This window comes from Haplochromis burtoni, unplaced genomic scaffold, assembly GCF_018398535.1.
Source record: "Haplochromis burtoni strain Fernald_Lab_line unplaced genomic scaffold, NCSU_Asbu1 Contig_24, whole genome shotgun sequence".
Classification (NCBI taxonomy): domain Eukaryota; kingdom Metazoa; phylum Chordata; class Actinopteri; order Cichliformes; family Cichlidae; genus Haplochromis; species Haplochromis burtoni.
In genome coordinates this window covers 3633415-3661397 of record NW_024582385.1, presented here as the reverse complement: position 1 = coordinate 3661397, position 27983 = coordinate 3633415, and the positions used below count along the sequence as shown (strand labels likewise).

The 27983-nt window shown below is 43.9% G+C and overlaps 1 protein-coding gene across 1 annotated transcript in view; it reads left to right on the top strand.

The window, feature by feature from the left end:
- Positions 1–1757: 1757 nt before the first annotated feature.
- Positions 1758–27983, top strand: part of amot (angiomotin) — a gene marked incomplete in the record, with an annotated part of 50072 nt that continues 23846 nt past the window's right edge. Inside the window, 9 exon segments of the mRNA XM_014335037.2 lie at positions 1758–1824; positions 10141–10200; positions 11587–11644; positions 14019–15003; positions 17330–17969; positions 18309–18453; positions 23563–23655; positions 25429–25574; positions 27931–27983. Coding sequence (XP_014190523.2) covers positions 1798–1824; positions 10141–10200; positions 11587–11644; positions 14019–15003; positions 17330–17969; positions 18309–18453; positions 23563–23655; positions 25429–25574; positions 27931–27983 — 2207 coding nt within the window.

Here is a 27983-nt window from a genome sequence, read left to right as displayed (position 1 = left end):
AGAAGTCACCTGAATGAGTGATGAAATGTTTCTCCCACTGAAAACATCCAGATGAACAGAATCAACTTTTTGCTTACCTGGATGATTGAGCATGCATCAGCACACTCATTTGTTGTCTTGGCTGTGTGGTTAGGAATGTTGTCCTGTTAGAAGATGGACTTTTGTCCCAGTTTGCGATCCATAGAGCTCTGGACACATAACTGCATTCATCTTTCCCTTGACCCTGACTACTCTATCAGTTTCCCAGTTCCCTCTGCTGAAAAACATCCCCACAGCATGATGCTTCCACCACTGTGCTTCACTGTAACGATTTTATTGGCAGACAAGGAGTGGTGCCATGATGCTTGGCATTCAGGCCAAAGAGTTCAACCCTTGTCTCATCAGACCAGAGAATTGTGCTTCTCGTGGTCTGAGAATCCTTTAGGTGCTTTCTGGGAAACTCCAGGTGAGCCGTCACCTTCTACTGAGGAGTGGGCTCAGTCTGATGACTCTACCATACAGGCCTGATTGGTGCTGCAGAAATGGTTGGACTTCTGGAAGGTTCTCTGTCCACAGAGCAACACTGGAGCTCTGTCAGAGTGACCATCAGGTTCTTGGACACCTCCAGCTCCAGGTAGAGTCCTGGTGGCTCCAAATGTCTCCCATCTATGGATAATGGAGTCCACTGTACTCATTGGGACCTTCAATGCTGCAGAATCTCTTCGTACCCTTCTGCAGACCTGTGCCTCGATACAATCCTGTCACTGAGGTCTACAGACAATTCTTTGGACTTCATGGCTTGGTTGGTGCTCTGACACCTGTCCATGGTTTGGACCTTACAGAGACAGGTGTGTACTTTCCAGATCATGTCCAGTAAACTGAATTTACCACAGGTGGACTCCAGTCGAGTTGTAGACACATCTGACAGATGAACAGTGGAAATAGGAAGCACCTTAGCTCAGATCTGAATGTCACGTAATGTTTTTGTTCGCTATTTTTAATAAATTTGCAAGAACATCAAAGTCTTGTTTTCACTTGTCATTTTGTGTGTAGCATTTTGAAGTGAGAAATGAATTAAATTTTTGAATTAAGCTGTAACATGAAAATATGAGGAAGCGCTGTGAATCCTTTCTGGATGCACTGTAACTTGTTTCTGTGAATCATTGTAGTCTGCTGATGCACTGTTGTTGTCTGACCCCTTTGCAGACAAATTAAACCTCACATTGACAACCTGTTTGTGCAGATTCATTTATGTCTAATTTCCATAACATGGTATGGGGCATTTTAAAATGTTTAGCAAAGTAAACCAAAAAAAGTGTTCCTCATAAGATAAGTAGGAAAATATTCAATATAATATGTGTATGATATACAGAAGCTGGTTTATTGGAAATAACTGTTGAATGAGTGTGATCCGGTCAGCCTGTGAGGAGCCCTGGTTAACCAGCTTCTTTTTAATCCCACTAGCAAAGCTAAATCTGTGGTAGCCTGGCTTATAGCATCAACTTGACTAAATATGTTCATTCCTCCTGATGTTGACTGTGGTTGGTGAACGTGTGTGTGTGTGTGTTAGCCAAGACGCAGGGAGAGAATGTGTTGTTGCATTTGTCCCATTACAACACAGTGATATGGGTCCAAGAAAAGATCTGCCAGGGCTCTAATTCAAATGTAATAGAGTTGAATAAAGCAGCGCCACCTTCTGGTGAAGATGGCCTACATGTACTGACCTATATAAGAATACAGTGCAGATGTCACAGAGCCCACTCTGGTCACAAGTCCTGCACCCGTTCACTGACTTCACAGAAATGAGCTGGAAGCTGAATGGCAGATGGCAAAGCTAAAACGCCAGTAAGTGAAAAGAAGTGATGAAAATCACATGATGAAGCAGCCCTGAAGCCCACCATAGACCTGTGGAGCAGAGGTTAGCACTGTTAGCTCACAGCAACAGGGATCCTGGTCCTCTATACAGGACTTGTTTAATGATTGATAGTAAGGCATTATTATCGTCACAGGGTCGAGGCAGGGCTTGAAACTGATGGTGCTAAATGACTGCATGTGGATTTGGGCCGACTGACGTGAAGCAAAACCAACATATGGGCACCTTCTCACGAAATTCCGACAGCACTTAAATGTAGCAGAGCTCTGCCGGGAAACAAAGCCCTCTTTGTCACTTCTTCCCCTTCTTCAGCTTTTTCACGTGAGCGAGGTTAATAAACGACCACTGATCATGTCTGACGACACACTTCGGGCGCAGAGTTGTGCTTTGTAACTTTTTCCTGCTGGTTAGACCTTTGTTAGAGCCCAGTCTGGAGCGCAGGAGAGAGAAGGAGGGATTTCCCTGTTCCAAAAACTTTTTCACCCAGTTTCCATTAAGGAGGGGGAGGGAGGATGGACATTCCTCTCATACTGAGGCCAGGCGGTGTGGGGGGGAGGGGGTGCTTCCTGCCACTTCTCATGTACCGCTTCTTTCTTTACTCCCAACATGGAAAAAGATTCCTTGGCCTCTAACAAACTCTTTTTCCCGGTGAAAGAATAAAAAGCCCTCGGTGACGTCCAAGATGGAGCGGCTGCAGCAGCGCGTTTCGTAACTTCAGGAGAGTTTGTGCCGAGGAGACGACAGAGCAGCAGGGAGCGAACAAAAGGATGTTTCACTGAACTCACGGGCTCGGAAAGTAAACCAGGTTCTTCAGGTAAATCATTTACGTGTGTGTGCGCACATCAACCGGATGCTCCGCTTATCTTTGTCACACTGTTTCAGTCCTGCTGTTGTCATTTTACGGCACCAAACTAAACGGCTGAGAAAAACCAGACTTTCAGCGCGTCGTTCGTGAAGCTTGGATTGGCTTCGGACTCAGTCATGTGTGCTTTGAATTAACTTCAATAATCAGTGCCAATTCACTGACAGCGTGACGCGTAGGTGGGTGTAGCCTTTACTGCATCCTGGCCTTATCAGTAGGACTCCAGTTAGCTCTGTGTGACATTTGAATGTGAACGTGGGGTCCTTGGAGTGGGTCAGTCTGAAGTGGATGACACAACAGTTGTTTTGCCTTCACAGCGGTGTACTGTCAGTTATCACAGGCGCACAGTAATCTGCGTATGTGACGTTTGGACCTCAGAGTGAGTAACAGAAACTAAACTGGAAATCTTTAACTGACCAGATAAACAAGAAAACTCACTCTATGCAAAAAGTCAGAGTGATTTTAATTGGGAAATCCATCCATTCATTTTCCCAACTGTTTATCCAAATTGGGCACGAGCCGTGTCCCACGAGCCTGCCCCAACCCTTACAGGGGGTTCGGCATTTCCACACAGCATCATGGCTTTAGTTTCTCTGTTGACACACGCAGACTAAATTCTGATAATTCTCATTTAATTTAAGACTAAACAAGATTGAGTTTAATGATTTAGATTAACCTGTATTTGTAAAATATTTGAAATTGTAGCTTTTAAATAAGCTTGAATTGCCATTAAACACAAAGACTCCAACTCCAGGCCTCGAGGGCCGGTGTCCTGCAGGTTTTACATGTGTCCTTGATCCAACACAGCTGATTTAAATTGCTAAGTGACCTCCTGACCATGTTTTGAAGTTCTCCAGAGACCTGGTAATGAGCTAATCATTTGATTCAGGTGTGTTGACCCAGGGTGAGATCTAAAACCTGCAGGACACCGGCGTTCCTGGCCTACAGCTGGAGTTGGACATCCCTGGAATAGAAGGTGTAGCTGTACAGTCACTGGTCCTTTCTTTTGATTTGAAGATATTTGTTAACAGCACTCTTCAACGAAAGACATTTGCTGCTCCAAAATTTGGAGTTCAGCTTGAGGTCAAAGGGGCAGTCCATCCTAATGTCTAATGTTGGGGTAAGAGTTCCTTTAACTGAAGGGGCTGGGCCCAGCTCCTGTGAAACAGCCCCGCACCATGATCCTCGCTCCACCAAACTGTACACTTGGCACAGCGCAGTCACACAAGCATTGTTCCCAAGTGTGACACTGAACCGGCAACTAGCAGAAGTAGTGAAGGTAGATGACTTTAATCCCTGGGGTTGAGAGGTCAGCAGAGGTAGAGACCAGCAGCCGGGTGGATTTGTGATGGAAGGATCGCAGCTCAGAAAATGGGAAGATTTACAAAATGGTGTTTAGATCAAAAAGACAGATGTTCAAGTTTTCACTGCGAGTGAGCAGGATGCACAGGACAGAGGCTGAGACGATTTGGACGCGAGCGGCAGCTTTTGATTATTTTAGTAAACAAGTATTCCATTTCTTTTTCGAGTAATTGGATGAGACATCGTTTTGTTTTAATAATCAGCAGTAGAAAAATACAGGTCCTTTAAAATAAACTCCTCATTGGTTTTCATGCTAGAAATGTCAGAGTTTTGCATAGTTTAACTAAACAGAACCTAAAGGAAGTGAGGTCAGAGGTCACATTGTAATGTAACTCCTGTATCTTTACTGTAGAATTGAGTAAACCAAACAGTGGAGGATGGGAGAAGCTCACAGGTTTGCTGATCAGTGGTTTCCCTGTAAAGGTCTGAATGGTTATGACAGTAAGAAGCACTGCTAGAAAAATGTTTTCCCTGCACCAGAGCTCGTTCTCGTGGTTACGACCTTTTGCTCCTGATCATTTGTGTGTAGACAAACTCCGTGTTAAACTGTGACGTTTATTTTCACTGCTGCTGTTGTTTTATCAGCCGTAGCAGCCAGTTTGCTAACATGTCAACAGTTTGCTGATTGACTGGGATCACAGTCCGACTTACAGCTGGTTACACCCCCAACATACCGTTTACCCCCGTTATCCTCTGTTATCCTCGTGCTAACCAGGCCTCACCCTGCTTAGCTTCCAAGATCAGAAAAGGCTGGGTCCAACCTTTAATGTGCTATATCTTGTTTTCACCAGCCACATATCCCAGCACGTACTGCACCCGTGTGTTGTACCTGATTCTTGAATATTGTATCTGACAGTTTAAATATCTGCGGTTGCTTCAGCATCATTCTGCTTGCTTCTTTCATTTTATGTGTCGTGAACAATCTGCACTGATCCTAGGAAACATCTGCAACATGAACGACGGACACTGAGTCAGCACTCTTCTGTTATACTGATATAGAAAGTCCAGAATAAGGACGTCTGCCTTCAGACAGTTCCACATAAACATCTTGGTGGTCTTCACTTAATATCAGATGTGTGAGTGGATGTTGGTGCTCCACAGATCTTTAAAGAAGTGTTGCATGTTATACTGTGCTGAGCTCAGGTGACAGAAGCATGAAATGTGGTTTCCATGTTTGCATGAGCCGTCTCGAGGACAAGTCTACACATTGTTCTTGACTCTTATTTATTTTATTAGAATCATCATGGGTTTTATTTTTCAAGTCCTGAATATTTTCATGCTTTATCTTAGACCGAGTAAATACATGTGCAATAAAGTGCAGTGCGTACATTTAACCAGGAAAGGCATCTGCAGTATGAAAGCACTCCCACTATTTTGTCTTTCTATAGTTTTAAAGACAACAGAAGGAAAAATGTGATCCCACAGTCCATCCTGTTGTTCATAGAGTCACAATGTCATGGTCTGAAACACTTATCACGGAGACGGTTGACAGTCAATGCTGGTTAAGCAATTACACTAGTGCACAGGTATGAAGGTGTGGCTTGGAGCTGAATAGTTGCCAGGTCCACCTCCGAGCTCCACCTGTCAGAGTGTGGGAAGAAACGGGAAAAGAGGTGCGTTGCTTCAAACCTTCAAAACCCAGGTACATATCGCTGTGAGTGGAACAGACATTTTTTCACTGGGATTGCTTTATAAGGAAGGATTCTTTGAGCCACACAGGTATGATATCATTTTAAAAACAAAGAAAAGGTCTGGACAGAAGCTGAATTCAGGTTTGAGCTGTAGAGATAAAATCAGCGCTTTACTGCCATGCAGCAGAGACCAACAGGTGGGAAGAAAAATGTTGCATGTGTTTTTTCTGAAGGCTTCACTCTAGCAGGGATCTCTGAAGCATTACATCTGAAACTATTAACATGTTTAGCCAGTACATGTATCAAATGTGCTAAACTGAATGCATACGCTGGACTCTGTAATATAATTTAGCACGATGTAAACAGTCAGAGAACATCAGGAGAATGGAGGCTTACTAAATAAACATGGATTCCTTATTTTTCAACATTATTTTAAACATAAGTGTATTTTAACTTTTGATTTAAGTTCATGTTTCCACTTTCATTGCATAAACAAAGGATATAAGAACCAACAAAGCAAGAGGTCATGGGTGTTACAGTAGCATCAGTTGGATTATGTCTTTGCTGTCATGTATGTCAACAGGTGTTGTTAATGGTCTGTTGTGCCGGCAAGATAGGATTTTTTTTTTCCATCGCTTTTCTCCCAAATCCTTTTGTAAACAGATGGAGTCATTTGGTCTAATAAATGAAGGTGTTTAATTATGTTAATAAAATTTGTGGGGGGTGCTTCTGAAGCCAACATTTTGTAATGGCCTTCTTATTTGCTGCAAACATGACAGGGTGTCTGTACATCAGGAGGTAGAGCAGGTCATCTGCTGACTGGAAGGTTGGTGGTTTGATCCCTCGCATGCCAAATATCCTTGGGCAAGATATTGACCCCAAGTTGCTCTCCGACGCGTCCATCCAAGTGGGAATGTTAGTGAGTACTTAATACAACATTCACTTTCTTCTATTGTTTTAATACTTTGAGTACCCCAGGAGAGTAGATAAGAATCAGTCCATTTACTTTCAGAAGGTAGGCATATTTACCCATATTTTCCGGGATATACCTGAGATCTGGAGACCCAAAGCTTGTATAAACCAAGATACCCAGGGTTTGTGAAATAATTGCAGCAACATCCTTCCATATGGGATATGTGGCTGGTGGATATGATGAGCATGAAGAGCCAGCTGAGTTCTGCTTTGACTTTTCCTTGGGAGTGATAAAGAAGCGGATCTGCTTTTTCCAACATAAGTCCCTCCAGGTTTGAGAGTTGCTTCTTTTTCCCATTAACATTGTTTGTAGAGTCCTTATTCATTATAACCTTACTCTGGTACAGCTTACTTACTAGACCATTGCTGTTCCCGAAACTATAAGCATCCATGAATATCTGGATAACATGAGGAACTTCAATCGGACAGAGACCCTTAATGTTTTGGTCATTGAACAAGTAGATGTAATACTAGAGTGAGCCCACTGTACATATCTTCTGTCTTGTAATGGTGACTTAAAGTCAGGGTCACAGGCATGCCACCTTAATAATTTGGAGTTTGTACTCATTGAGCACTTTCACCCACTGGTTTACTGTTTTAGGGATTTCTTCCTCTTTTTTTTCTGTCGAGCCAAGTAATGACTGGACTATTAAATTCCTGATATTTTAGATAATGCCAGGTGATTGGTAGTTATTGAGTCTACAGTGCTTCAGTGGACATGAAAATTTCCAGTGCATCGCAGAGGTATATACAAGGTGTCCTCAAATTGGTGCCTTGAAGCACCAATGGTTGCTGGCTGCTACAATATTTAGTGATGAGACATGAGGTCTTAAATGATCAGGCCCCATCTTATCTGAAAAACCTCGTAGTACTGTTTTACTCCATTGGAGCACTTTGCTCTCAGACTATGGGCTTACTAGTGGTTCCTAGGGCTTTTATGGGAACAGTACGGGAGGCTGCTGACTACAGTATGGGAGGCAGCCTTCAGCTTCAGGGCCTCTCTTCTGTGGATCCAGCTCACAGTTTAAATTCAGGGTGACCGATACACACTCTACTTTAAGGACTTAAAACGTTCCTTTTTGGACCAAGCATTTAGTTATGTCTGGAACAGTGCAGTAAATCTAAGCTGCTGGGGTCGTCACATGATGCACAAAGTGTTTCTTCTTCACTCACTGTGTGTTTATACGCCACTCTGCGTTTAATCATTAGTTATTATTAATCTCCAGCTCTCTTCTACAGCGTGTCTTTGCCCTGTCTCCCCACCCCAACTACACGTGGTAGATGGCTGCCCCCCTGTCCCTGAGCCTGGTTCTGCGGGAGGTTTCTTCCTGTTAAAAGGGAGTTTTTTCTTCCCACTGTCGCCAAAGTGCTTGTTCATGAGGGGTCATGTGATTGTTGGGTTTTCTTTATTCGCCTTGCAAAATAAACATCTAGAGACAACTGTTATTTTGGTTATATCCCCAGACACTGGTGTCAAAGTTGTTTACAGAAACAAATCCTCAAAAATCCTGTCCTGAATAAGATTTTATTCATTTTTCCACATAAACTCTGATCTTGGCGTTAGCAAAATTTTGTTACGTTTGTCATGTTCTATGGAACGTGCTGCGTGGAGTGTCTGGACCCTTGTTGTTGGTTCTTGTACAGCTGTTTCAAGAACTTGGTTCGCATTACCAGGAACAAGTCGGACTTGTTCCCAATGCGTTGGACTCTGTCAGGGCTGCCCTTTGGCCCACATCCTCTTTATTATTTTAATGGACAGAATTTCTCGGCGTAGTCAGGTGATGGGCTTCCACTTGGGGACACCCCAACCACAGCCTGTTCAGACTCCTGCCCTCCGGCAGACGGTACCATGGCCTGAGGTACAACGCTGTGCGGGGCTGTGGAAGCTTCTTGCAAACCGCCATAAGACTGTTGAACATTTTTATAGAACAGGGTCAGCTGAAATGGTTCAGCTGTCGGACTGAGATGCCTCCTGGACATCTCTTGGTGAGTTACACTGAGAGGAGATCCATGGGCAAACCCAGGATTATGATAACAAGTTGAAGGCGACTCTAGACACTTATGCTGTTTTTTGTGTTTTCACCTTTTTTCCCATTTTTGTGAATTTGACGTCTTCTTGTCAAATTTGGCAGATTCAACATTAAATTAATATTTGAAACTTTACAAATTAAAGTTGTTATAGTTATAATTCCAGCTTGGTTCTGGATGGAGTATTGAGAGTTGGAGGTGGCCTCGCTGCTGCTGTGATGCCAGAACATATGAAGCATCCAATCATTATCCCAAAGGACGTGCGTATGACCACACTGCAGGACACACACGAGAAGATTGGACACTGTGGAAGACTGTATATGCTCTCAGAGCTGCAACAGAAATATTGGATTCCTTCTGCTAACCCGGCGCTGAGGAACTTTCTGTCAGGATGCATAATCTGCTGGAACACTAAAGGCAAACCATTGGAACAAACTGGCCAAGAAGACAGACTTCCGCCCGATGAACTCCCCGTTACTAATGTGGGAGTGGATTGCTTTGGATTGCTGATTTGAAGCTAGGCCGCAGCACTGTGAAAAGATATGGTGTGCTGCTTACCTGTCGTACAATGTGCACAATTTTAATGTGCACACAATAAACACTGATTCTTGTCTAAATGGCATCAGATACTTTTTGTTATGCAGAAGAGGTCAGGTTGTGTCATGTGGTCAGAAAACTGCACCAGCCCAGGTGCTGCTGAACAGGAGCAAAACTATTCAAGAGCAGAATCGGTCAGAGATCGCAGATTTTTGTGTCATGCAAAAGAAAATTCAGTGGATGTTAAACTCCTGAGGTCTAAACTGAAAGAACAATCAAACAGTGATGAAGGTTTGCTGACACTTATGTGTGAAGTGGAGTCAGTACTAAATAACAGACCACTGACTCCAGTAACAGATGACCCAACAGACCCTAACCACTTGCTGCTGATGAGGAAACGGCCAGTTTGCCTCTTAAAACATGTTTGCAATTGCAGGAAATGGCAATATTGAAGTATGCTCGAACTATACATGTCTGTGCTGCAGTGGAGTATGGGTGCGCATATTTCATGTAAGAATAAGAGCAGTTAAATTACTATGCATGCTTATTTCTGGTGCCTAAAACATATTTTCCCAAAACCTGAAAAGATTTCAATGCCAGAGATGAGCAGTTTCTAGATTTGTCATCCAATATTTGTTCATTGTCCAGATCCTTTGTGTGTATTTAAACAGGAAACAGATTTGGCTGTCATTCAGTATGTGTACACCAATGTTTTCTTCTTGTGTTGTCAAATGTTTCAAACGAACTAAAATGCAGATTGCAACAGGAAGATCCATTGAAATGAATATGACAAAAATAACACGCATATGTAACAAGTCTACCTTGAATCTTGGTGTCTGCTGCACTGATTTTGAGTCCGCATAAAGTCACCATTTTGACCATGTTCCTTCTAACAGGAAGGCCCTCTGACAGAGCCAGGCTTGGGAGAAGCAGCCGTCTACAGGGCCACGTGGGAGGTGAGGGGCAAAGAGAAAGTAGAGAAAAACGGTTACGTGGATCGTGGTGCTCAGAGGACTCATTCCATTATGAGGAGCTGCCCACCACCTATAGCACTATAATAAAGGAGGATTCAAGGTCACCTGATTCAGCTCTAACCAAATCTGAGATTTAGATTATTATTGCTGTCAGATTTCTTGAAAACAGACGGGTGGTAGTTCAGTGCAACCAGACGTCCTGTTCCCCATTCTGCTTTTGATAGCTCTAGAAACCTTTGAGAGTTGATCTCATACTAATACACTAGACTAAGGTATAATCTGGCACGAAATGAATGATCAACTGGAATTTGGATTTAATGAAGAGGGGAGAGTCTCTCCTCCAATAGAAAGCTGACATTGCCCTTCTGTGTCTGTGAACAAAGCAAGTTATTCAGCTAACAGCTGCAATTCTCTGTCGTGTTTAAACGCAGTCTAGTCTAAAGAGCTTTGAAAGAAACTGACTGGATGTCTTTAAGTTTCCTGACAACATTTCATCTCTCATCCAAGAGGCTTCTTCAGTTCCTCTGGGATGAGAGAAATCCAGTCACTTCCATGTTCCTTAAACTAGTATAACCTGGATGACAGAACATACACTGACAAACATGCAGTCTAGTTCGTTCAAGTATAAACATGTTTATGTGAAAAGTCATGTCAGAGCTGCCACAAGCTTCAGACTACAAGGTGACATGTGGGTGAAAAATGACTTTTACAACTTCATTTATGTTACATTAGCAATTCGCTGATAGGCTTTCAAATTAAATGTCAGAATCCACACTTTTGTGAATGAACCATGAAAAACAGCCATTCGATATTAAGTAGATATGCCAAAGTGCAACCAGGTGGTACGTGATATTGGAAGCTGCCTCTGTGTTGCTTTAATATTCGTTAATGACATTGACTGTTAAATTCTAGAATAATAGAAAAAGTAGCTACTGAACATACATCTTTATAAGAAGTACTTTTTGAGTTTTGTTCCCAAAAAATTCTCTGTAAAATGAATCGAAACGACAGCACCACAGTCTGAGGAAGCCGGAGGTTTCTTCCTGTTAAAATGGAGTTTTTCCTTCCCACTGTCGCCAAAGTGCTTGCTCATAGGGGGTCATATGATTGTTGGATTTGCCTCTGTATGTAGGGTCTGCCTTACAATATAAAGCACCTTGATTTGGTGCTATATAAATAACATTAGATTGGATTGAGCCACTGTTATAGCTTAGGAAGGCTGTCAGACTCAGGAACTTTAATATGTTGAATACAAATGTTTCTAACTTTGACTCTTTTGTTTTGTTGTATATGTATTTTGCTGAAGTGCAGGCATCTCACCAACACTAACTTATTTCTCCTTTTGTCTCATATTTTATTTGCCAACAGATGTTTCGGAAAAAAGCATCTTCCTCCTTGAGAATGAGAAGGATAACAGAAACTAGATGTAATGATTTTCTTTTCTCTACTCTATCGAACAGGGATCACATTCAGTGTTGTCAGTGAAACCATACTAATTTGAATGCAACAGAAAAACTGTGTACGTTTTGCTGCAAATCCTTTGATATACTTTCCCTCAGTTTATTGCTGTTTTGTAGAACTTGTGCCTGAAAGTGGTGACCGTGCACCAGGAAGCTCCCTGCCTACCACCATTACTTTCAAAGAAGAAAGTAGAAGAGACACTACCAGTTTCCATGCTTTACCAGTTATAAATACTGTGAGCAATATTGAGATTAGATGATTGTATTCAAAAAAGAAAACTCCCAACTGGGAAAAGCCACTTTTCCCAGTTGGGAGGTAACGGCACTCGTCTAGACTTTCCACACCTGCTTAGGTTGTTTTCTCAACTAGTACTTCTCAAGGCTCTTGTGCTGCTCCTTGGTGGAGTTGTTATCTGTGATTGCCACTTCTATCAAAGCAGTTTTCTGCTCCTTGCCAACCAGCACAGTGTCTGGCTTCTCAGCGCTGGTCTTAGCCTCTTCAGGTATTTTGCCCCACAGATGATGCATCATCATGGACATCACTGGAGTGTGGGATACCCAGGTACTTGTGCCTATCCTGCTACACTATATTGTCAAAAGTATTAGCTCGTCTGCCCTCACACACATGAAATTGAGTGATGTCCCATTCTTAATTCATAGTGTTTAATATGATGTGGGAATTTTGACCGTTCTTCCCAAAGGTCAGGCACTGACACTGACCTGACCTGGCTCGCACTCTCCACTCGAATTCATCCCAAACATGTTCTTTTGGGTTGAGGTCAGGACTCTGTCCTGGCCAATCAGGTTCTTCCACATCAGTGTGTTTTTAGACTTTGTGCACTGTTGTGCAGTCCTGTTGGAACAGTCAGGTTTGTTAGCGGTGTGAAATTGCCCAAAATTTGTCGGTATGGTGAAGTATTAAGAGTTTGACTGCAGCTAAGAGGCTGAGCCCAAGTCCTGTTTAACTCTAACACGCTGTTCTTGAGCTCATCTGAAATGTCTATAGTGACTGACTCTGAGAAAGTTGCACACTGTGCATTCAAGCATCTTCTGACCCTGCTCTGTGATTTTCATGAATCATGGCGTGCTGTTACCTTTTTGTACCTATGGATCATGTTTTGTTTTTTTTCTGCTCATGTTTACTTCTTTACGCTGATTATTCATGCTTTCCTGTGGAGGGCATATCTCGAGTGTGTTGGACTTCTTTTATCCACGAATTTCTAGAGAAAGGAGGAGACCCCTGGTGTCTTTCCTGAGATGGATAGCAGGCTTCCAAATATTGAGAGTCAGTAAATATATCATAATGAGTAGGTGCCTTGGTAACATATTGTACAGGACCACATGATTGTGAATCATGCAGTGAACACTGTCCCGTTAGGACTGATCTTTTCGTGTTGGGACACTACTTGCAGATGAAACGGACTGCTCTGGTAACAGCGATCCTTCATGGATGTCCTGCAGGATTTGCAAATGAATCTCAGAAACTGTTTTCAGAATCTTTACAATGACAAGGAAAGGTAGCAAATACCCTGTGCCATTTGCAGTTTAAACCCTTTTATATCACTTTATATCTGCAATTGTTGCATTTTTAATGGCACATTTTAAACTTAAGAATAAATGAATAAAAAAACATATAGAAGTATGAAGTTACATTTTCATAGGAATCATCCAAACTTTGGATCATATCACCTTCAGGCAAATTGAAGACTTTGGACGTGACCCAGGGTTTGAAAATATAAAAAATATCCACATGATTATTTTCCAAGTTATAATTAGTGTTTCTAGAATTGTGTTGTATTTGAACGGGTCTGTCTACTGATATTTTTGTTTTTGTGTGAAGATTTGTCATATTTGCTCAATCCAGCATGAAATCTGAAAGCAAATCATTCACAGCTTGTTGTTCAACGTTTGCACCATGAAATTGTAATGCAAATAAGTTTGAGCAGAAAGCCCTCGTTGATTGGAGAATGACCTGTGTGTCTTATTGAGACGGGCACGTGAACAGTAACAGTGTTACTCTTACAGTGTTTACAGTTAAATGCCCAACGGCCGCCGTCTTCTTTCTGTGGTTTTAACTCCTTAGTTGAGCGTGTGATCGGGGGTTGAGGGCTTGGGTGAATGGTTTCTAATGTTTTTCAGGAATTGTTCCTCCTCCACTTGTGTTCTGTTGTTTGCGCGGGGCAGTGGTGGTGATGGATGCTTCCTGTTCCTGTCTGACCTGAACGTTATTTCTTTCCTCTCGTATCAACTTTACTTTCTCTTTCTTTGACTGTCGATCTCTTGACCCACTAAACTCATTCCTGTCTGTACTCACTGTGGCACTTTCCCTTCTCCTCTCAGGGAATATCGACCGTGGGCGAAGCTTATCCTTCCACGAGGTTTGTGGCCAGCGCGAGGTGGAGATGAGGGCCGCAGCCGAGGAGTCCTCCAACAGCAGCAGTAGTGTAGGAGGCGGCGGCAGCACAGTCCTGCAGCGTCTCTTACAGGAACAAATGAACCGGAATTATGTGCTCCAGCAACAACAAGGTGGAGGAGGAAGTGGTGGAACAGGAGGGGGAGGAGGATACTCGGTGCAGGGACAGGTTGGGCCATCTGATGATCATTCCATGAGCCCCCACATTGCCCGGCAGGAGCCACAGGGACAGGAGTTGCAGACAGACAGCGGCCTGGAGAAGCTGGGCTCCTCCAGAACCGGAGGAGGAGGTGGGAGTAGTGGAGGGGGAGGAGGTAGTAGTGGAGGAGGGAGCAGCCAAGGACAGTGTCCAAACTCTGAAGACCTCCCTACATATGAAGAGGCCAAAGTGCAGTCGCAATATTTTCGGGGCCACGGCCCCCCTCCTCAACCTCAACAGCAGAATAACCAGGCCCAGCAGCCTCCTCTACAAGCGTCTGTGGGCGCCGCCTTCTATGTCACAGGGGTGAACAGCGCCAAGGTGCGCACTGAGGGGCGCCCCACGGTGCAGCGAGTTAGCGGCATGGGGAAGGTCCACCAGGACGATGGGCTGAAGGACCTGAAGCAAGGACACGTTCGGTCGCTTAGTGAGCGACTTATGCAGCTCTCATTGGCCACCAGTGGCGTGAAAGCTCACGCTCCTGTCACTAGCGCCCCACTTTCTCCCCAGCTGCCCCCTCCAGGGCCAGCTGGTGACTTATACAAGACGCAGCATCGTGGCCCACCTCCTGACTACCCGTTCAAAGGTATGGGTTCTCCTACCAAGCAGCAGGAGTCGGGAGGCCATTTTTACCAGGAGCAAAGAGGAAGGGAACACTCGAGGGAAGTGCCTCATGTCCGATACCAACCCCCACCAGAGTACGGCTCGTTCAGGTAAGGAGCACGCCCTCACGCAGTTATAGGAAAATACGAATGAGCTACAACTTTCAGCACACTTGTGTTCAGTAGGCTGGAAAACAGACTTCTACAGTAGTTACTATTCCAATAAAGGTGTAGTATTGGTTAAAGTATTGGTTGTTGAACCATTCCCGGATCTTAAAAAGTGACAAGTGGTCTTTTCCTTGTTCATCAAAAACCTCGGTGTTCTCCAGCTCTGCTGTGACTCTGTGCTGTTTACAGCTCAAACACAAGTTTAATCTTTCGGCAAACAACTAGAGAAAAAAATAAAAGTACACCAAAATATCCTAATACTACCTTATACTCGTGGCTCAAGAGTTAGGAGTTTGCCTTGTAATCGGAAGGTTGCCGGTTCGAGCCCCGGCTTGGACAGTCTCGGTCGTTGTGTCCTTGGGCAAGACACTTCACCCGTTGCCTACTGGTGGTGGTCAGAGGGCCCGGTGGCACCAGTGTCCGGCAGCCTCGCCTCTGTCAGTGCGCCCCAGGGTGGCTGTGGCTACAATGTAGCTGCCATCACCAGTGTATGAATGTGTGGATGACTGAACGTGTGAAGCGATTTGGGGTCCTTAGGGACTAGTAAAGCGCTATACAAATACAGGCCATTTACACAACCCAATTGTGTAGTATGGTGGAGGGAGTTTTTACAGAAGCATGCGAAGGCAGCAGTCCACGAGGACCGTGGCCTAGGACTCCCATGTCAGTCAGCACCAGAATGATTGGAGAAAGATCCGTTTTAGGTTTGGGAATGGCAGCTTCAAAGCGTGGAGCTGCGGCGTCTGTGAGCTGAACAGGCGTTGATCAAGACGTCCCAGAAATATTGATGAGCTGAGACTGATTTACTTTTCTCAGCTTACACTGAGTTATCACTTAGTGTGTTCAACAAATAAATTAGAAGTAAAAATAATAAGGCACCCAAAGCGCTTTACAATTCCACTCTCACATTCACACACTGGTGGAGGCAGCTATGGTTGTAGCCACAGCTGCCCTGGGGCAGACTGACAGAAGCGAGGCTGCCATATTGCGCCATCGGCCCCTCTGGCCAACACCAGCAGGCGGTAGGTGAAGAGTCTTGCCCAAGGACACAACAAGCAGGACAGAGAGAGCTGGGGATCGAACCGGCGACCTTCCGGTTACAGATGAGCGTCCCAATCCTCTGAGCCTGTGTGTGTTTGTATGTGTGCATTCATACACTTGGTCTCTACCTCAACATATCCGAGTCCTTCCTTCCTTCCTTCCTTCCTTTAGCACAACACTCTACTCAGCTGTTAAATGGATCAGAAACCTCTAGTTTGGGATTATTCAGCACTCCTATGCTAACCATACAGCTGTGCTTTCAATTCCACGGCTAAACTAAAGTCAAATAAACAATTATCAGTCGGTAAAAAACAAGATTTTAGTTTTCATCAGGGTAAAAATTCTCCAAGCAGAAGGTAGAAAAACAAAAACCGACCCTGGTTTCTTGGATGCAAAGACGGATCCTGTTGGGCCTGTTTAGCACTTACCTCAGAGCAAACTGGATTTAAACAGTCATGAATACAACCAGATTTTAATTGTCAGGGCAGGACGTGCTACAACATGACCTGCTGTGGTCTGATGTCATTCCTTTGAAGACAAAAGATATTTTCTGAACAAACTCAGCTGAAGCTGGTGTGTTCCCAATTTACTCAGAAACAAGTCACACATCACCCAAGCAGACAAACCAATGAATCAGACAGGACACGTGGTAAAAAACCTTCGTCTGTATGTAAATGCAACTGGTGTGCATGCTGGGGAAATTATTATTTGACCTCCTGCTGAAATTTGAAGTTTGCTCACTTACAAAGAAGAAACGGTCTGCAGTGAATTCGTCCTGTAGCCTTAAACAGCAACATGTTTCTACCTCTGTGTGTGACTGTGGGGACTTTCTGCTGCTGCAAACATGGCAGGTGTGTGTGTGCGTGTGCGTTGCGTGCTGCGTGCGTGCATGCGTGAGTGTGTGTGTGCGTGCGTCGTGTGTGTGTGTCGTGTGTGTGTGTGTGTCGTGGTGCGTCGTGTGTGTTGTCTGTGTGACACAGGTTAAATGTGAGCTTTTGTGTGGTCAGCTAGACTAGAAAGGCGCTGTTTATTTACTGTTTGTTTACTGTTTGTTTACTGTTAAAATGTGATTGGAGCAAATCATTTGGGCTCAAATGAAAATGAAAAAAATGTCAATAAAATAGCTGTGGACACATGCTGTGTCTGTTTCAGCGAACTGTATGCTAATAAATGTTCAACAGTGTGCAAAAACAACTGACTTACAGATGTGTAACCATGCTTTCTGCAGGTCCAGTAAGGAAGGCTTAGTTCACACCCAGCGACCCCTTCAACAGCACAGTCCCACCTCCTCTGTCACCTCAGTGGGCTCTTTATCGCGCACTCAGTCCTCAATCCTTAGCAACATCCTTAGTGCCTCCCACTCCTCTCATCCTTCCTTCCCTCATCAGCAACCCCAGAACCAGGGAGAGCCCTTACTCACGGCGGTCCCTCGTAGTCCACATAGTATCGGCTCCCACCAGTTGGCAGAGTCTTTTACCTCAGGGTCGCTTCACCCACCACAGAGGAGTCATGGTTTTTGTCCAGATCCCTATGGCTCCACACCAAGGATGCACCATCATCATCATCATCATCAGCAGCAGCAGCAGCAGCCTCCCCATCTGTATCATCATCATCAGCAGCAGCAGCAGCAGCAGCAGCAGCAGCATCATCAGCAGCAGCAGCAGCAGCCATTCCATGGACCTTCCCAACCGCAGCTGTCGGTCCATTCTGGACCTTTCCCCCTGTCACAGTCCTACACTCACCTGCAGGGGGAGCCCTTTGCAATGATGGCCCGTGCCCAGCAGATGGTAGATACACTGACAGACGAAAACAGGATGTTGAGGCAGGAAATGGAGTCCTGTCGCGAGAAAGTCACTAAATTGCACAAGGTAAGAAGTTTAGCAGTCATCTGTTTAGATACATGTGCAGACAGTGTTGCCCACTAAGTTTCAGATGTTAGTGTTCAACATGACCTTTGACCTGTTTGAAACCAGAGTACTCCTTCAAACCTGATGCTGACACGTTCAGCCTAACAGCAAGACAAGTGCAGCACTGTGTGAAGAAGAAGATGTTTTTGGTTATAATCTGTTTTCTTCATGCGTTCCTGAACAGTTTGGTTGAAATGTGTTTCAAAGCGCTAACAGACAATAGAACAGTGGTTTTGTTGGTAAGGCCAGTTTGGACCAGTAACTGGTATACAGTTTCACTCTTTCTGTGTCTGTGAACAGCTGGAAATGGAGATCCAGCTGGTCTCAGAGGCCTATGAAAACCTGGCAAAGTCTTCCTCCAAGAGGGAGGCCCTGGAGAAAACTATGAGGAACAAGTTGGAGCTGGAGGTGCGCCGGCTGCATGACTTCAACAGAGACCTCAGAGGTGAGAAACAGTGAAGAACATGACCAACATTCCTCAAATGACTTCAAATGTAATGATGACCTGTAACAGCTGTACCCCGTCTCAGCTCCCAGCGTTTACAGAAATACGGGATCGGTTGGATGGACTTGGATCTGTCCCCAAAAGGACAGATCCAAGTCCTGGCTCAGCCGCTTCCAAGCATTTTGGCCCCACACTGTGAGAGTGTGACTTAAGTAATATACAGTTACACATTTATTTATTTATTTCATTTTTATGAGGTGAAATGTCTTGAAGAAACTTAAAGTCCAACAAGCTCTTTAGACTGTCTGGAATATTTTTTAAAAAGAAGGAAACCAAGCATTTTGGTGTCAATGACTGCAGATTTCCCTTGATTAAAAAGAGAAACCTTCACAGCATCTAGCTTTGCTGTTCTTGGGGAGGTAGGTCTGACATTTTAACTTTCCTTTCTGCATGAAAGCAACACTGAAAGCAACATAAATAAAGAGAGTTAGCACGCGTTCCAGTTATTATAAACTAGAAGAAATCTAAATGAAGATCTGAAAGTGTCTTGGGAAAGGAAAAGAACAGCTTATGAGTCCTGGTAAGCATACAGAGCAGCCAGTGGAATCAGGTCGCTGCAGCTGATGGATGTAACAGGGGAATTCTGGCGTGTGTGGGGATACAGCCTCTGTTTTTAACGTTAGTTTTTTCATTTTCCTCAAACGTTTACAATAAATTGAGGGAATAAAGGAAAACGTAGCGGGATGAGGAAGGACAAATGACAAAACCAAAGCCCCACCCAACTTGTGTGGTGCTACGTAAACAACAAAGAATGTCTACATTTGGGTGAGCCGCAGAAAGATTCCACTTCTCCTGTTGTGGGAATTTCCTCTGTGTCTCGCCTTTGCTCCAGCCTCAAAGGATCACTTTGAAGCCAGTTTGGTGTAACAACTTTCATCACTTTAAACAGGTAAATGTCCTCACCATGAATGACTTCTGGAGATAAGAAATCTGGTAGTGTTTTGTAACATTTCCCAGAAAGATTGAATCTTTTCACATTTCCAAAAACTGTGAGCCAAATTCTCTCCATTGTCCAAGTAGAGGTGTGTTGGAACAGGCAGATGGATCAAAGCCAATCATCCGGTGATAGTTCAGTCTCCATTCTGATTCCCATTTTTGTTTTATATACAATGAACATTTCTATTAACTCACTGGCCTCCTGAGAGAGATGCTTCTGATCTTAGTGTTATAAAACGTGTCCTAAATAAGTCAGAGGTATGCAGCTCAAACTCCTGCCTGAGCTTCAGAGGACTTACCACACGTGTACAGTTCATGTGCATACTGCTGTGGTTCCCCAGTCCTTCTGCACTATCCAGTGTGAGGACCAAATCAGCATTTTACAATCTACTTTGATTTTGTGTTTGACTACCAGATCCCACCAGACCTTTAATGTTGCCGTGACAACAGGATTTGGATCCCTCAGATATGTGTACATTTAGTCCGTTGGGTAAATTGAGCGCAGGCATAGACTGAGGGTGCCAGTTTGGTTCAATCCTTTTGCATCGCATTATTAATCGTGCTGTCTCATACAGTGTGTTTAGACCTGTTGTTAGACGGGCTCCCAAATCCCATTTAAGTTTGTACTTCTGTCTGATGAATTCAATCCTTCCTGCACAATATTTGAGTCTCAGAAATATTTAATTTACATCCAGATTTTTCTCTAAACTTTTCTAAGATGCTCCAGAGCTTGAACAATGTGTCAACTGGGTTTTTAAGGTCTAGCACGATATTGTCTGCGTTCTTTGTTCTTCCTGTGCTATCAGCTCATTGCTTTGTCTCGTATACGTCTCAGACCTGACCTGTTCCTGTGGAGAGCTCAGAGCTAGCTGTCACATTTATTTTCATTCCAGCCGCTGGCTCATGATACAACGCTGGTATACGTCTAATCAAAGTCTAGTTGAAACCCTCAGCATCCAGGCTCACTAAGGCTGTGGGAACGCCACGTTTGTTGGCTTCACTTATGGGCGTAATGCGCGTCTGATGTAGTCCCGTGTGTGTCGACCTTTAATAAATCCTGTTTGATCTTCATCTGTCAGGTCTGGGAGTTTACAGCCGACATTTAAGATATCGGCCGATAGGATTTGCAGTACTCATTCTTACCTTCTTTTTGTAAGACTCATATCGCGACCTGTTTTCACGAGTTTTGGCCTTTTTAACTGTCCAGCTGAATGAATCCAGTAAAGGGGGGCTAGCTGTACCATTCACTGGGGTAGCCAAACGAATGGTACAGCCTTATAACGCTTTGCTTTAGTGATCAGTGAGGTTAAGGTGTCACTGGAAAGGTTCCTACAGAGGGGACGTCTAATCCAGCAAAATAATCTACAATTTCTTTTTCATCCACCAGTTCAGACGGGTCATGCTGAGTTTTAAAGCAGTGTAGAAATTTTGACATTTTGCTACCTTAAGTGTGTCCTATGTTATTGTCTGTTCTCTCTGCAGTCCTGGATTTATTTATTTATTTTTGTTAAACAAGCCATTTTCCATAATGTTCGTCTGTTTATTTTGATGCATAGTTAAATAAATAGCATTATGGTCAGATATGTCTGCTGTTCCCATTTTACTGCCACCACCATGCTTTGGTGGGTGTGCGCCCCGTCTCTTTTATAAGAATGATTTATTATTTCTCTATTTTGTTTAAAGCTTGTTGTGTCCTCGATATTGTTAAAGTCGTATTCCAGTCCACATCAGGAATTTCCGTCACACTTGGTGGTAATCTTGTCAAATGTGTGTCCCCCTCTGGAGGTGCATACACACGAGCTACTGTGACACTCTTTCCTTTCGCAGTTGCATATCTGCCTTCTTGATCCTCATCTTCCTCAATCCTTTCAACATTAACAGTGCTTGATATCAGGGTAGTTGCACCTCCTCTCCTGCTATTCTTATGTGAGCTGAAGATGGAATTTGTATATCCAAACCTTTTTGACATGTTTCATGTAGAAATATCACCTGTGTCCCGTCTCTTCCATAAGGAGAGGATCCTAATTGTCCACCGCCTTTACTCCTGCTGTTGGTGCCGCTTCTCTCTTCTAATGAATTGAAGCGGCTGTGACATTGCGTGTTGTATAGCAATGGTGGCAAAAATGCCGACTGTGGAGCTGAGCGAAGCGCTCACCGAGTGGAGAAGTAATCAAAACTGTGCAGCTTGAGGCTGGCTTCATGTGCGGTGCTGTATACACGGCCTGGTCCTCTCAGTGGATTCATATTCTTGTGTAGGGTGTTTGAAAACGTCCCTTCCTCTTCTTCCCCAACTCCAAAAAGTCAGGTACTGTCCCTCCTCGATCAGCTTGTTTTGAATACGGTGAGCGCTCCGCTCAGCTCCAGAGTCGCGCCCTCATTTCCCCACCTGTGGCCACTCTCTCTGATACTCCTTTCATTTCTTCAGTTTTTTTGTCCAGTTTGTTGCCCATTTCTTGGTGTAGAGAATTAATATCCTTTTGTAGACTGTCGTGATCCTCTTTCAGTTCCGACCTGAGCGATTCTGTAGCGCTCACCAAATCATTCGGGGCTCCAGGGTTCGTGTTAGCTTGCGTTGCAACATTGCTAGCTTTTGCTGATGAGTTGTTTATGTCTCGGGCGAATTTGGTGTTTTGGGCATATTTGTGTTTTGTCAGTCTCCTGCATTTCCTTCCCCACTATTTAACTCTAGAAGAATTGCCTATAAACAAATTTTTATATCTCCATGTAACCTTATATATTTTAAAATTAAATAATGAAACATCCTAACCGAAAATGGATTTAGCTACATTCTGGACAGTGTTTCCGGAATGCAGTAGCTAGCGAGCTGATTGGAGACCGTTACAGCCAATCAGAATATTTGCATCCAAGTCTTTAATTGGTTGGTTTTGTGGCACACTTATGACGGTGTACGGAGAGTTGAGCGTGCAGGGAGCAGAGATCTGAGCAAGAGCAAATACCAACAACTGAGCGAGAGCGGCTGTTATTGTGTGTGTGGATAATAGCAAACACTGGAATTAGGGCAGGGCGACATGACCAAAAATATTTATCACGATATACATTTGAAAATTTGCGATAACGATATAACTGACGATATAATTGACACTATACTAATATATTTTCACTTAAACAAGCAGCTGTTTTTTATCTGCATTAAAGTTATATAAAAATTTAACAGTGCAAATGCAAATTCTTTGCTGACAGTTTAACCAAAAGGCATTTCCAGTGGAAACTGGCCGACGTATCCTCAGCATAACCATGTATAACATCCACAACACTTAAAAAGAGGTTATACACACACAGTACGGTTACATTATGTTGAAGCACAGCACGTATCACTCCGCGAGGCTCCGCCTACGATAGCCGTAACGCTCCAACAATCCATCAAGCGGTGCGGCTTCGTAGCTCAGCAAAGTCGTACTGAAACATTTGACAGATTTTCGAGCGCCGTGCACATAAAATCGTTTCGAGGTCAGTAAACACAACCAGAGTTCATACATAAGGCACACGGGGTTATAAGGGGCTCTGTCGACTTTCAGAAAAATCAAAGGATTGATTTTAAGTGCGCCGTATTTTCCAAACAACACGGTAATAACGACGGACCGCTAGCATGCTCTGCCAAAAATAGTGCTTTGTTGTGTATCTGACGGACGAAAGCTAAACCAGTTCCACACCAGTGAAGCTGCAGCATTTTTACAAACCAGTTCAGGTTCATCGTTTCATTCAACGATCCGCTTTCGCCCTTCTTATTCTCCGTCGCTGCCATGCTTTTTCCTTCATGTGCGGTATGAAAACAAAGGCACCATATTCTTTTTTACCCATACTCTATCGCCATATTTCATTTTCTTATCGTTGCCCAACATTACACCGGTATTACCGTGGACGGTATGATATGGCCCAGCCCTAACTGGAACACATTTCTTGCATTGAGACATTAAACTTTTCTTCCCTCCAAATAATTTTTTGCGTGTTGTTGGTTTTTTTCTTTTGGTTTTTTACATGCGCTCAGAATAGAGGCACAATGATAAAGCCATACCAGTGTCATTGAAATGCATTGTGCTGTATGTGTGTATACCCAGGCACCAAGATTTTGTGTTATGTGCTGTTGTTTTTAAGAGCGCATGGAAACCGCTAATAAGCAGCTCGCTGCTAAGGAGTGTGACGGCTCGGAGGACAACCGCAAAACCATCTCCCAGCTCCTGACACAGAGTAAGTGCCACACATAGACAGCATCAAACCAGCAACCTTCCTGAGGAATAATGACGAGTTATTATTATTATTTTCTAATATAACACCTGTCAGCAGAATGCAGGCTATTAGAGGATGATGCACATCACTGTTGCCTGTTGGTGTCCACATGGAAACTAAGCAGACAATCGTTTTGTCAACTCTTTTATGTCGGGACGACTTGCTTGTTGAGCTGGACAGACTGTGTCTGACACTCAGCTGTTTTATGTAGGTGAACCTCTCAGATTATCTCAGATTAGCCTGTATCAGTACGTTTTTTCATTAAACAGTCCAAATGAAGGGCCGTAACCTGCGGACCCTCGCTGGTGGTCAAACCATCAGCATGTCCCCGATGTGAAAGCAGTGTTTTACACTTCATCGGTGCCACAAACACACTCAGCTTTCACTCATTCGACATTATCTTTAGCCGTCCATGGAGCTCACACGGCAATGCTGCAAGTCACCAGGTTTTAATGGCAGCCACCTTCAATCCTCTCATAAAGGACTCGCATTAAAAAAAAGCGGTCCAGTCTACTCCAGCTGAGATGATTAACAGGCAGCACAAGAATCACAGCACACAGTGCTGAAAGTCTCAGAACTGTTACAGCATTCCCGGCGTTCCCTGTTTGGATATTAAAAAGTAGAGCGAGGTGATTATTCGGGGCAGAAACTCGACCTGCTAAGTTTTTATTTTGTTTTTTACTTTTGGGGTTTCTGGACTCACAATTAACTTCAAAATAATTAAGAACATGATACAAACTGTGAAATTCAACCTGGCACATCAGAGACAACCTCACAAATTCTGTGAACCTTCCTCATTTTATTTGTTGTCTAACTGTGAGGAAGCAGTTTGTGTGTAAAGTGTTATTATTCTTGTTTGGGACGTTATGTGGACTTCATTTAAAGCTCGTTTGTCTGAGACCTGTCAGGTTTCGCGCTGACAGGGTTCATATCAAAGTGTGTCGAGCCTTTCTTTCTGACAAATACACTGACATCACTCCTTTGTGTGAAGTTGCGAAATGTGTGTTGTTCCTGTTTTGTTGTGAAACCGTCCCTTTCATGCTGTACTGAATCAGCCCCTTATCTGTGGGAGGGGCTTGCTACTGCTGTGCCTGCCTCGGTTGGGGCGTATCCGAACACAGAGACAACGATGGACGTGCAAAAGTAGTGACTCCTGTTCACTTTACTCGGGTTTGTTGGGTTTCTCTGTGAACGAGCCAGCAAACACTGTCAGCTGACAGATGTGCGCGTGGAGCCTGGCGCTCACTGACTACGTTTCTAGTGGACGCTTGAACGTGTTCGTTAGACTCACATGTTGCGTTTTCTCAGTGCTTGACGGTGCATCCTTAAAGTTCGTGTGATCATCATAGCAACAACACCAACGATCACTCTTAAGGAAGCTTCTGGAAACTTCAGTGCTGTCGCCTCACTTGGTGAAGCTGTGAAACAGAGTTCAGCTGATCAGAGGACAGTGCACGCTCTAACCAGTCGTATCATGTCAGGAGTTTATCTTAAGCTGGATGGTTTTCTTGTCATAACAAAGAAAGAAAGTGATAATTACGAGTTATCATTTTATATAAGATTATACAAATATAAAATGTATAGAAGATGTTGGGCTGATCCATGTTTGACATAATTGTGTTTAGTGTGGCATCAAATGTTAACTGTCAGTCATTTATGTGTCATTGAGTGTGTATCTGAGGTCTGCTGTGGTGAGGACAGTGTTCAGTGTTTCATGTCCTTCTGTGCGCTCAGACAAAGAGACGCTGCGTGAGAAGGAGAAGCTGGAGATGGAGCTGAACGCACTGCGCTCGACCACGGAGGACCAGAGAAGGCACATCGAGATCAGAGACCAGGCGCTGAACAACGCCCAGGCCAAAGTCGTCAAGTTGGAGGAGGAGGTGTGGCATTTTTGACTACGCTGCTTTCATTGACTTAGACGCATTACATTTATAGATGTTGAGTAAACACTTTTCTAGGGCTGTGTATGAAGAATACACACTTAACAACACACACATATGACATGTAAGTTTAGTGGTGCAGATCAGCCTTTAATTACTTTCTGAGAAAAACAACTCCAAGAGTACAATGAGGCACAGCTTCTACAGGAAATCCTTCACGTTGCCATTAGATCAGTGCGAGGAGATAAATAAATGTACAGACTGATGTTCCTGTTTGCTTCTGATGTGACAGACGCAGTTTGTCATTTATAAATGTAAACGTTAGGATTGTCCTCTGGGAATGAGTTTATATGCCGATCAGAGTGGAATTATTTCTATTGATGAAATGGATCAGCCTACAGATGTAACTGATCTGTTCCTGATAGGTTTACTAAGCTGTAGCTTAAACACGGTGCATAAAAAGCTATAAAGCTTGGGTAGCTAAACGAAAGAGTTTCTGAGAACGTGGCAGGTTAAGGTCACACTCTGAGCACAGCCTGGTAATATTCAGAGCTCATCTAATGAGTAACAAGGTTCACATTTGACCCTGGACACGTTTTAGGAGCACGCTTTCCATTTTCACACATTCACACACAAATTCCACAGAACGTTTGCTCCTCATTACAGAGAAATATTCACCTCAAACAGGAGAAGTTTTGCAGGCACAAAATGATAAATCTTGTATCCTGTCAGGAGCTGCTCATGATCTTATTGGTCCTGACCGTGGAGGGAGTGGCTCTGCTGGCTGAGTCCCTGTTACAAAGGCGTGGCCGTTCTCAAATTCAAAAGTGTTGTGGTCGACTTGAAAAGCAGAAACTCCGATGAGACCCACCCAATCAGGATACAAGAGAGAGTGGTTCATCCTAAAGCTGGGCTACACTGTGCGATTTTTTCAGTCGACGTTATTCAGCTCCTGCTCAAACTGCACGATTGACTCGCAGGGTTAGAAGTTCATAGGCCGATGCTCTGATGCGACCTGAGTGCTCACACTGTGCTCCATAAAATGAAGGTTATAACAGAAAATCTGTCGCTCCTCTCTCTGTCTTTCACTCACACAGACACACCACCACCATCAACTTTGCTAAATTGCTAATGAAAAACATTGATCAGGCAGCTGTGATTGAGCAGCATGTAAATCCAACTATTTTCACGGTTGTTGTGGTCGTGATAATTTTGTGAGGCCACATCGAAAAGGCTCGGATGAGCTTTCAAAGTTCTACAAGTTGTGCCTCCATCGCTTGTGTCCAGATCACACGCTGCACACTGCTGCTCCGTCTTTTTCACCGACGTTTATGTTTGCGCGTGACGCAGTGTGAGCAGCTGCGGTGACACCCTCACAACGAGCGATTGATGATCGGGAGCTGGTCGTGAGGTGTTAATCGCTTCTCGTTACCCGGCGTATACTACACGACGCACGATGAAGGCCAAACTCACCGATCACCAAAACGGTCGCACGACTGAAAAATCGGCTCACAATGGGCCAAAAATCGCACAGTGTCTGCCCAGCACTAAACGTTTTATTCAGAAAACATACCCATCACAGGCTGTTGACTATCAATGGCTACCAGGCCAGTGTGTGAGCCACCAGCCACTGGGGCACAAACGTCCCTACGAGAGCAGTGACTTCAGGTCAGAGTAATGAGCGATCTCACTAACTAACCAGCTCCAATTACCAGTTTTAATTCACTTTTTATATAAATACATTTCTATAAATATGTAACTTAGCAAACTCATAATTTAAAATTTATTACTGTGGGCTTCCAGGGGGCCAGCTGCACTCATGTTAGCATTATACTAACATGAGCACGAGTGTCGCAGCCACTGCTATGACATGCTCATGCATCCACCTATTTTTCTGCTTTTTATGACATTGGATACTGATGATGATGATGATGATGTCCACAGTGTGACTTCCTCACTGGATTTTAGTTCTCATTGGTTTGTGCACTACAGCCAACCAGCAGCAAGAACACGTATCACTGTGTTTCTGTGCTTCACACACAACAAACAAACCTGTAAACTGGATCAGGAGCTGCTGTTGCTATGGGCTGTGTATCGATCAGATTTATATTTGTTTGGAGATTCAGTGATGTCATATGATTGGAATAATTGTTTCATGTAAATCACTGAGAGGCTCAGAATGTGCAGTGAGCATAATGATGCAGGGAATGAGAATTTAAAATATTACAGGGTTGTAATAGTAGTGGAACATAATGTGTGTGTGTGTGTGTGTGTGTGTGTGTGTGTGTGTGTGTGTGCGCGCGTGTGTGTGCGTGTGTGTGTGTGTGTGTGTGTGTGTGTGTGTGTGTGTGCACAGCTGAAGAAAAAGCAGGTTTACGTGGAGAAGGTGGAGAGGATGCAGCAGGCTCT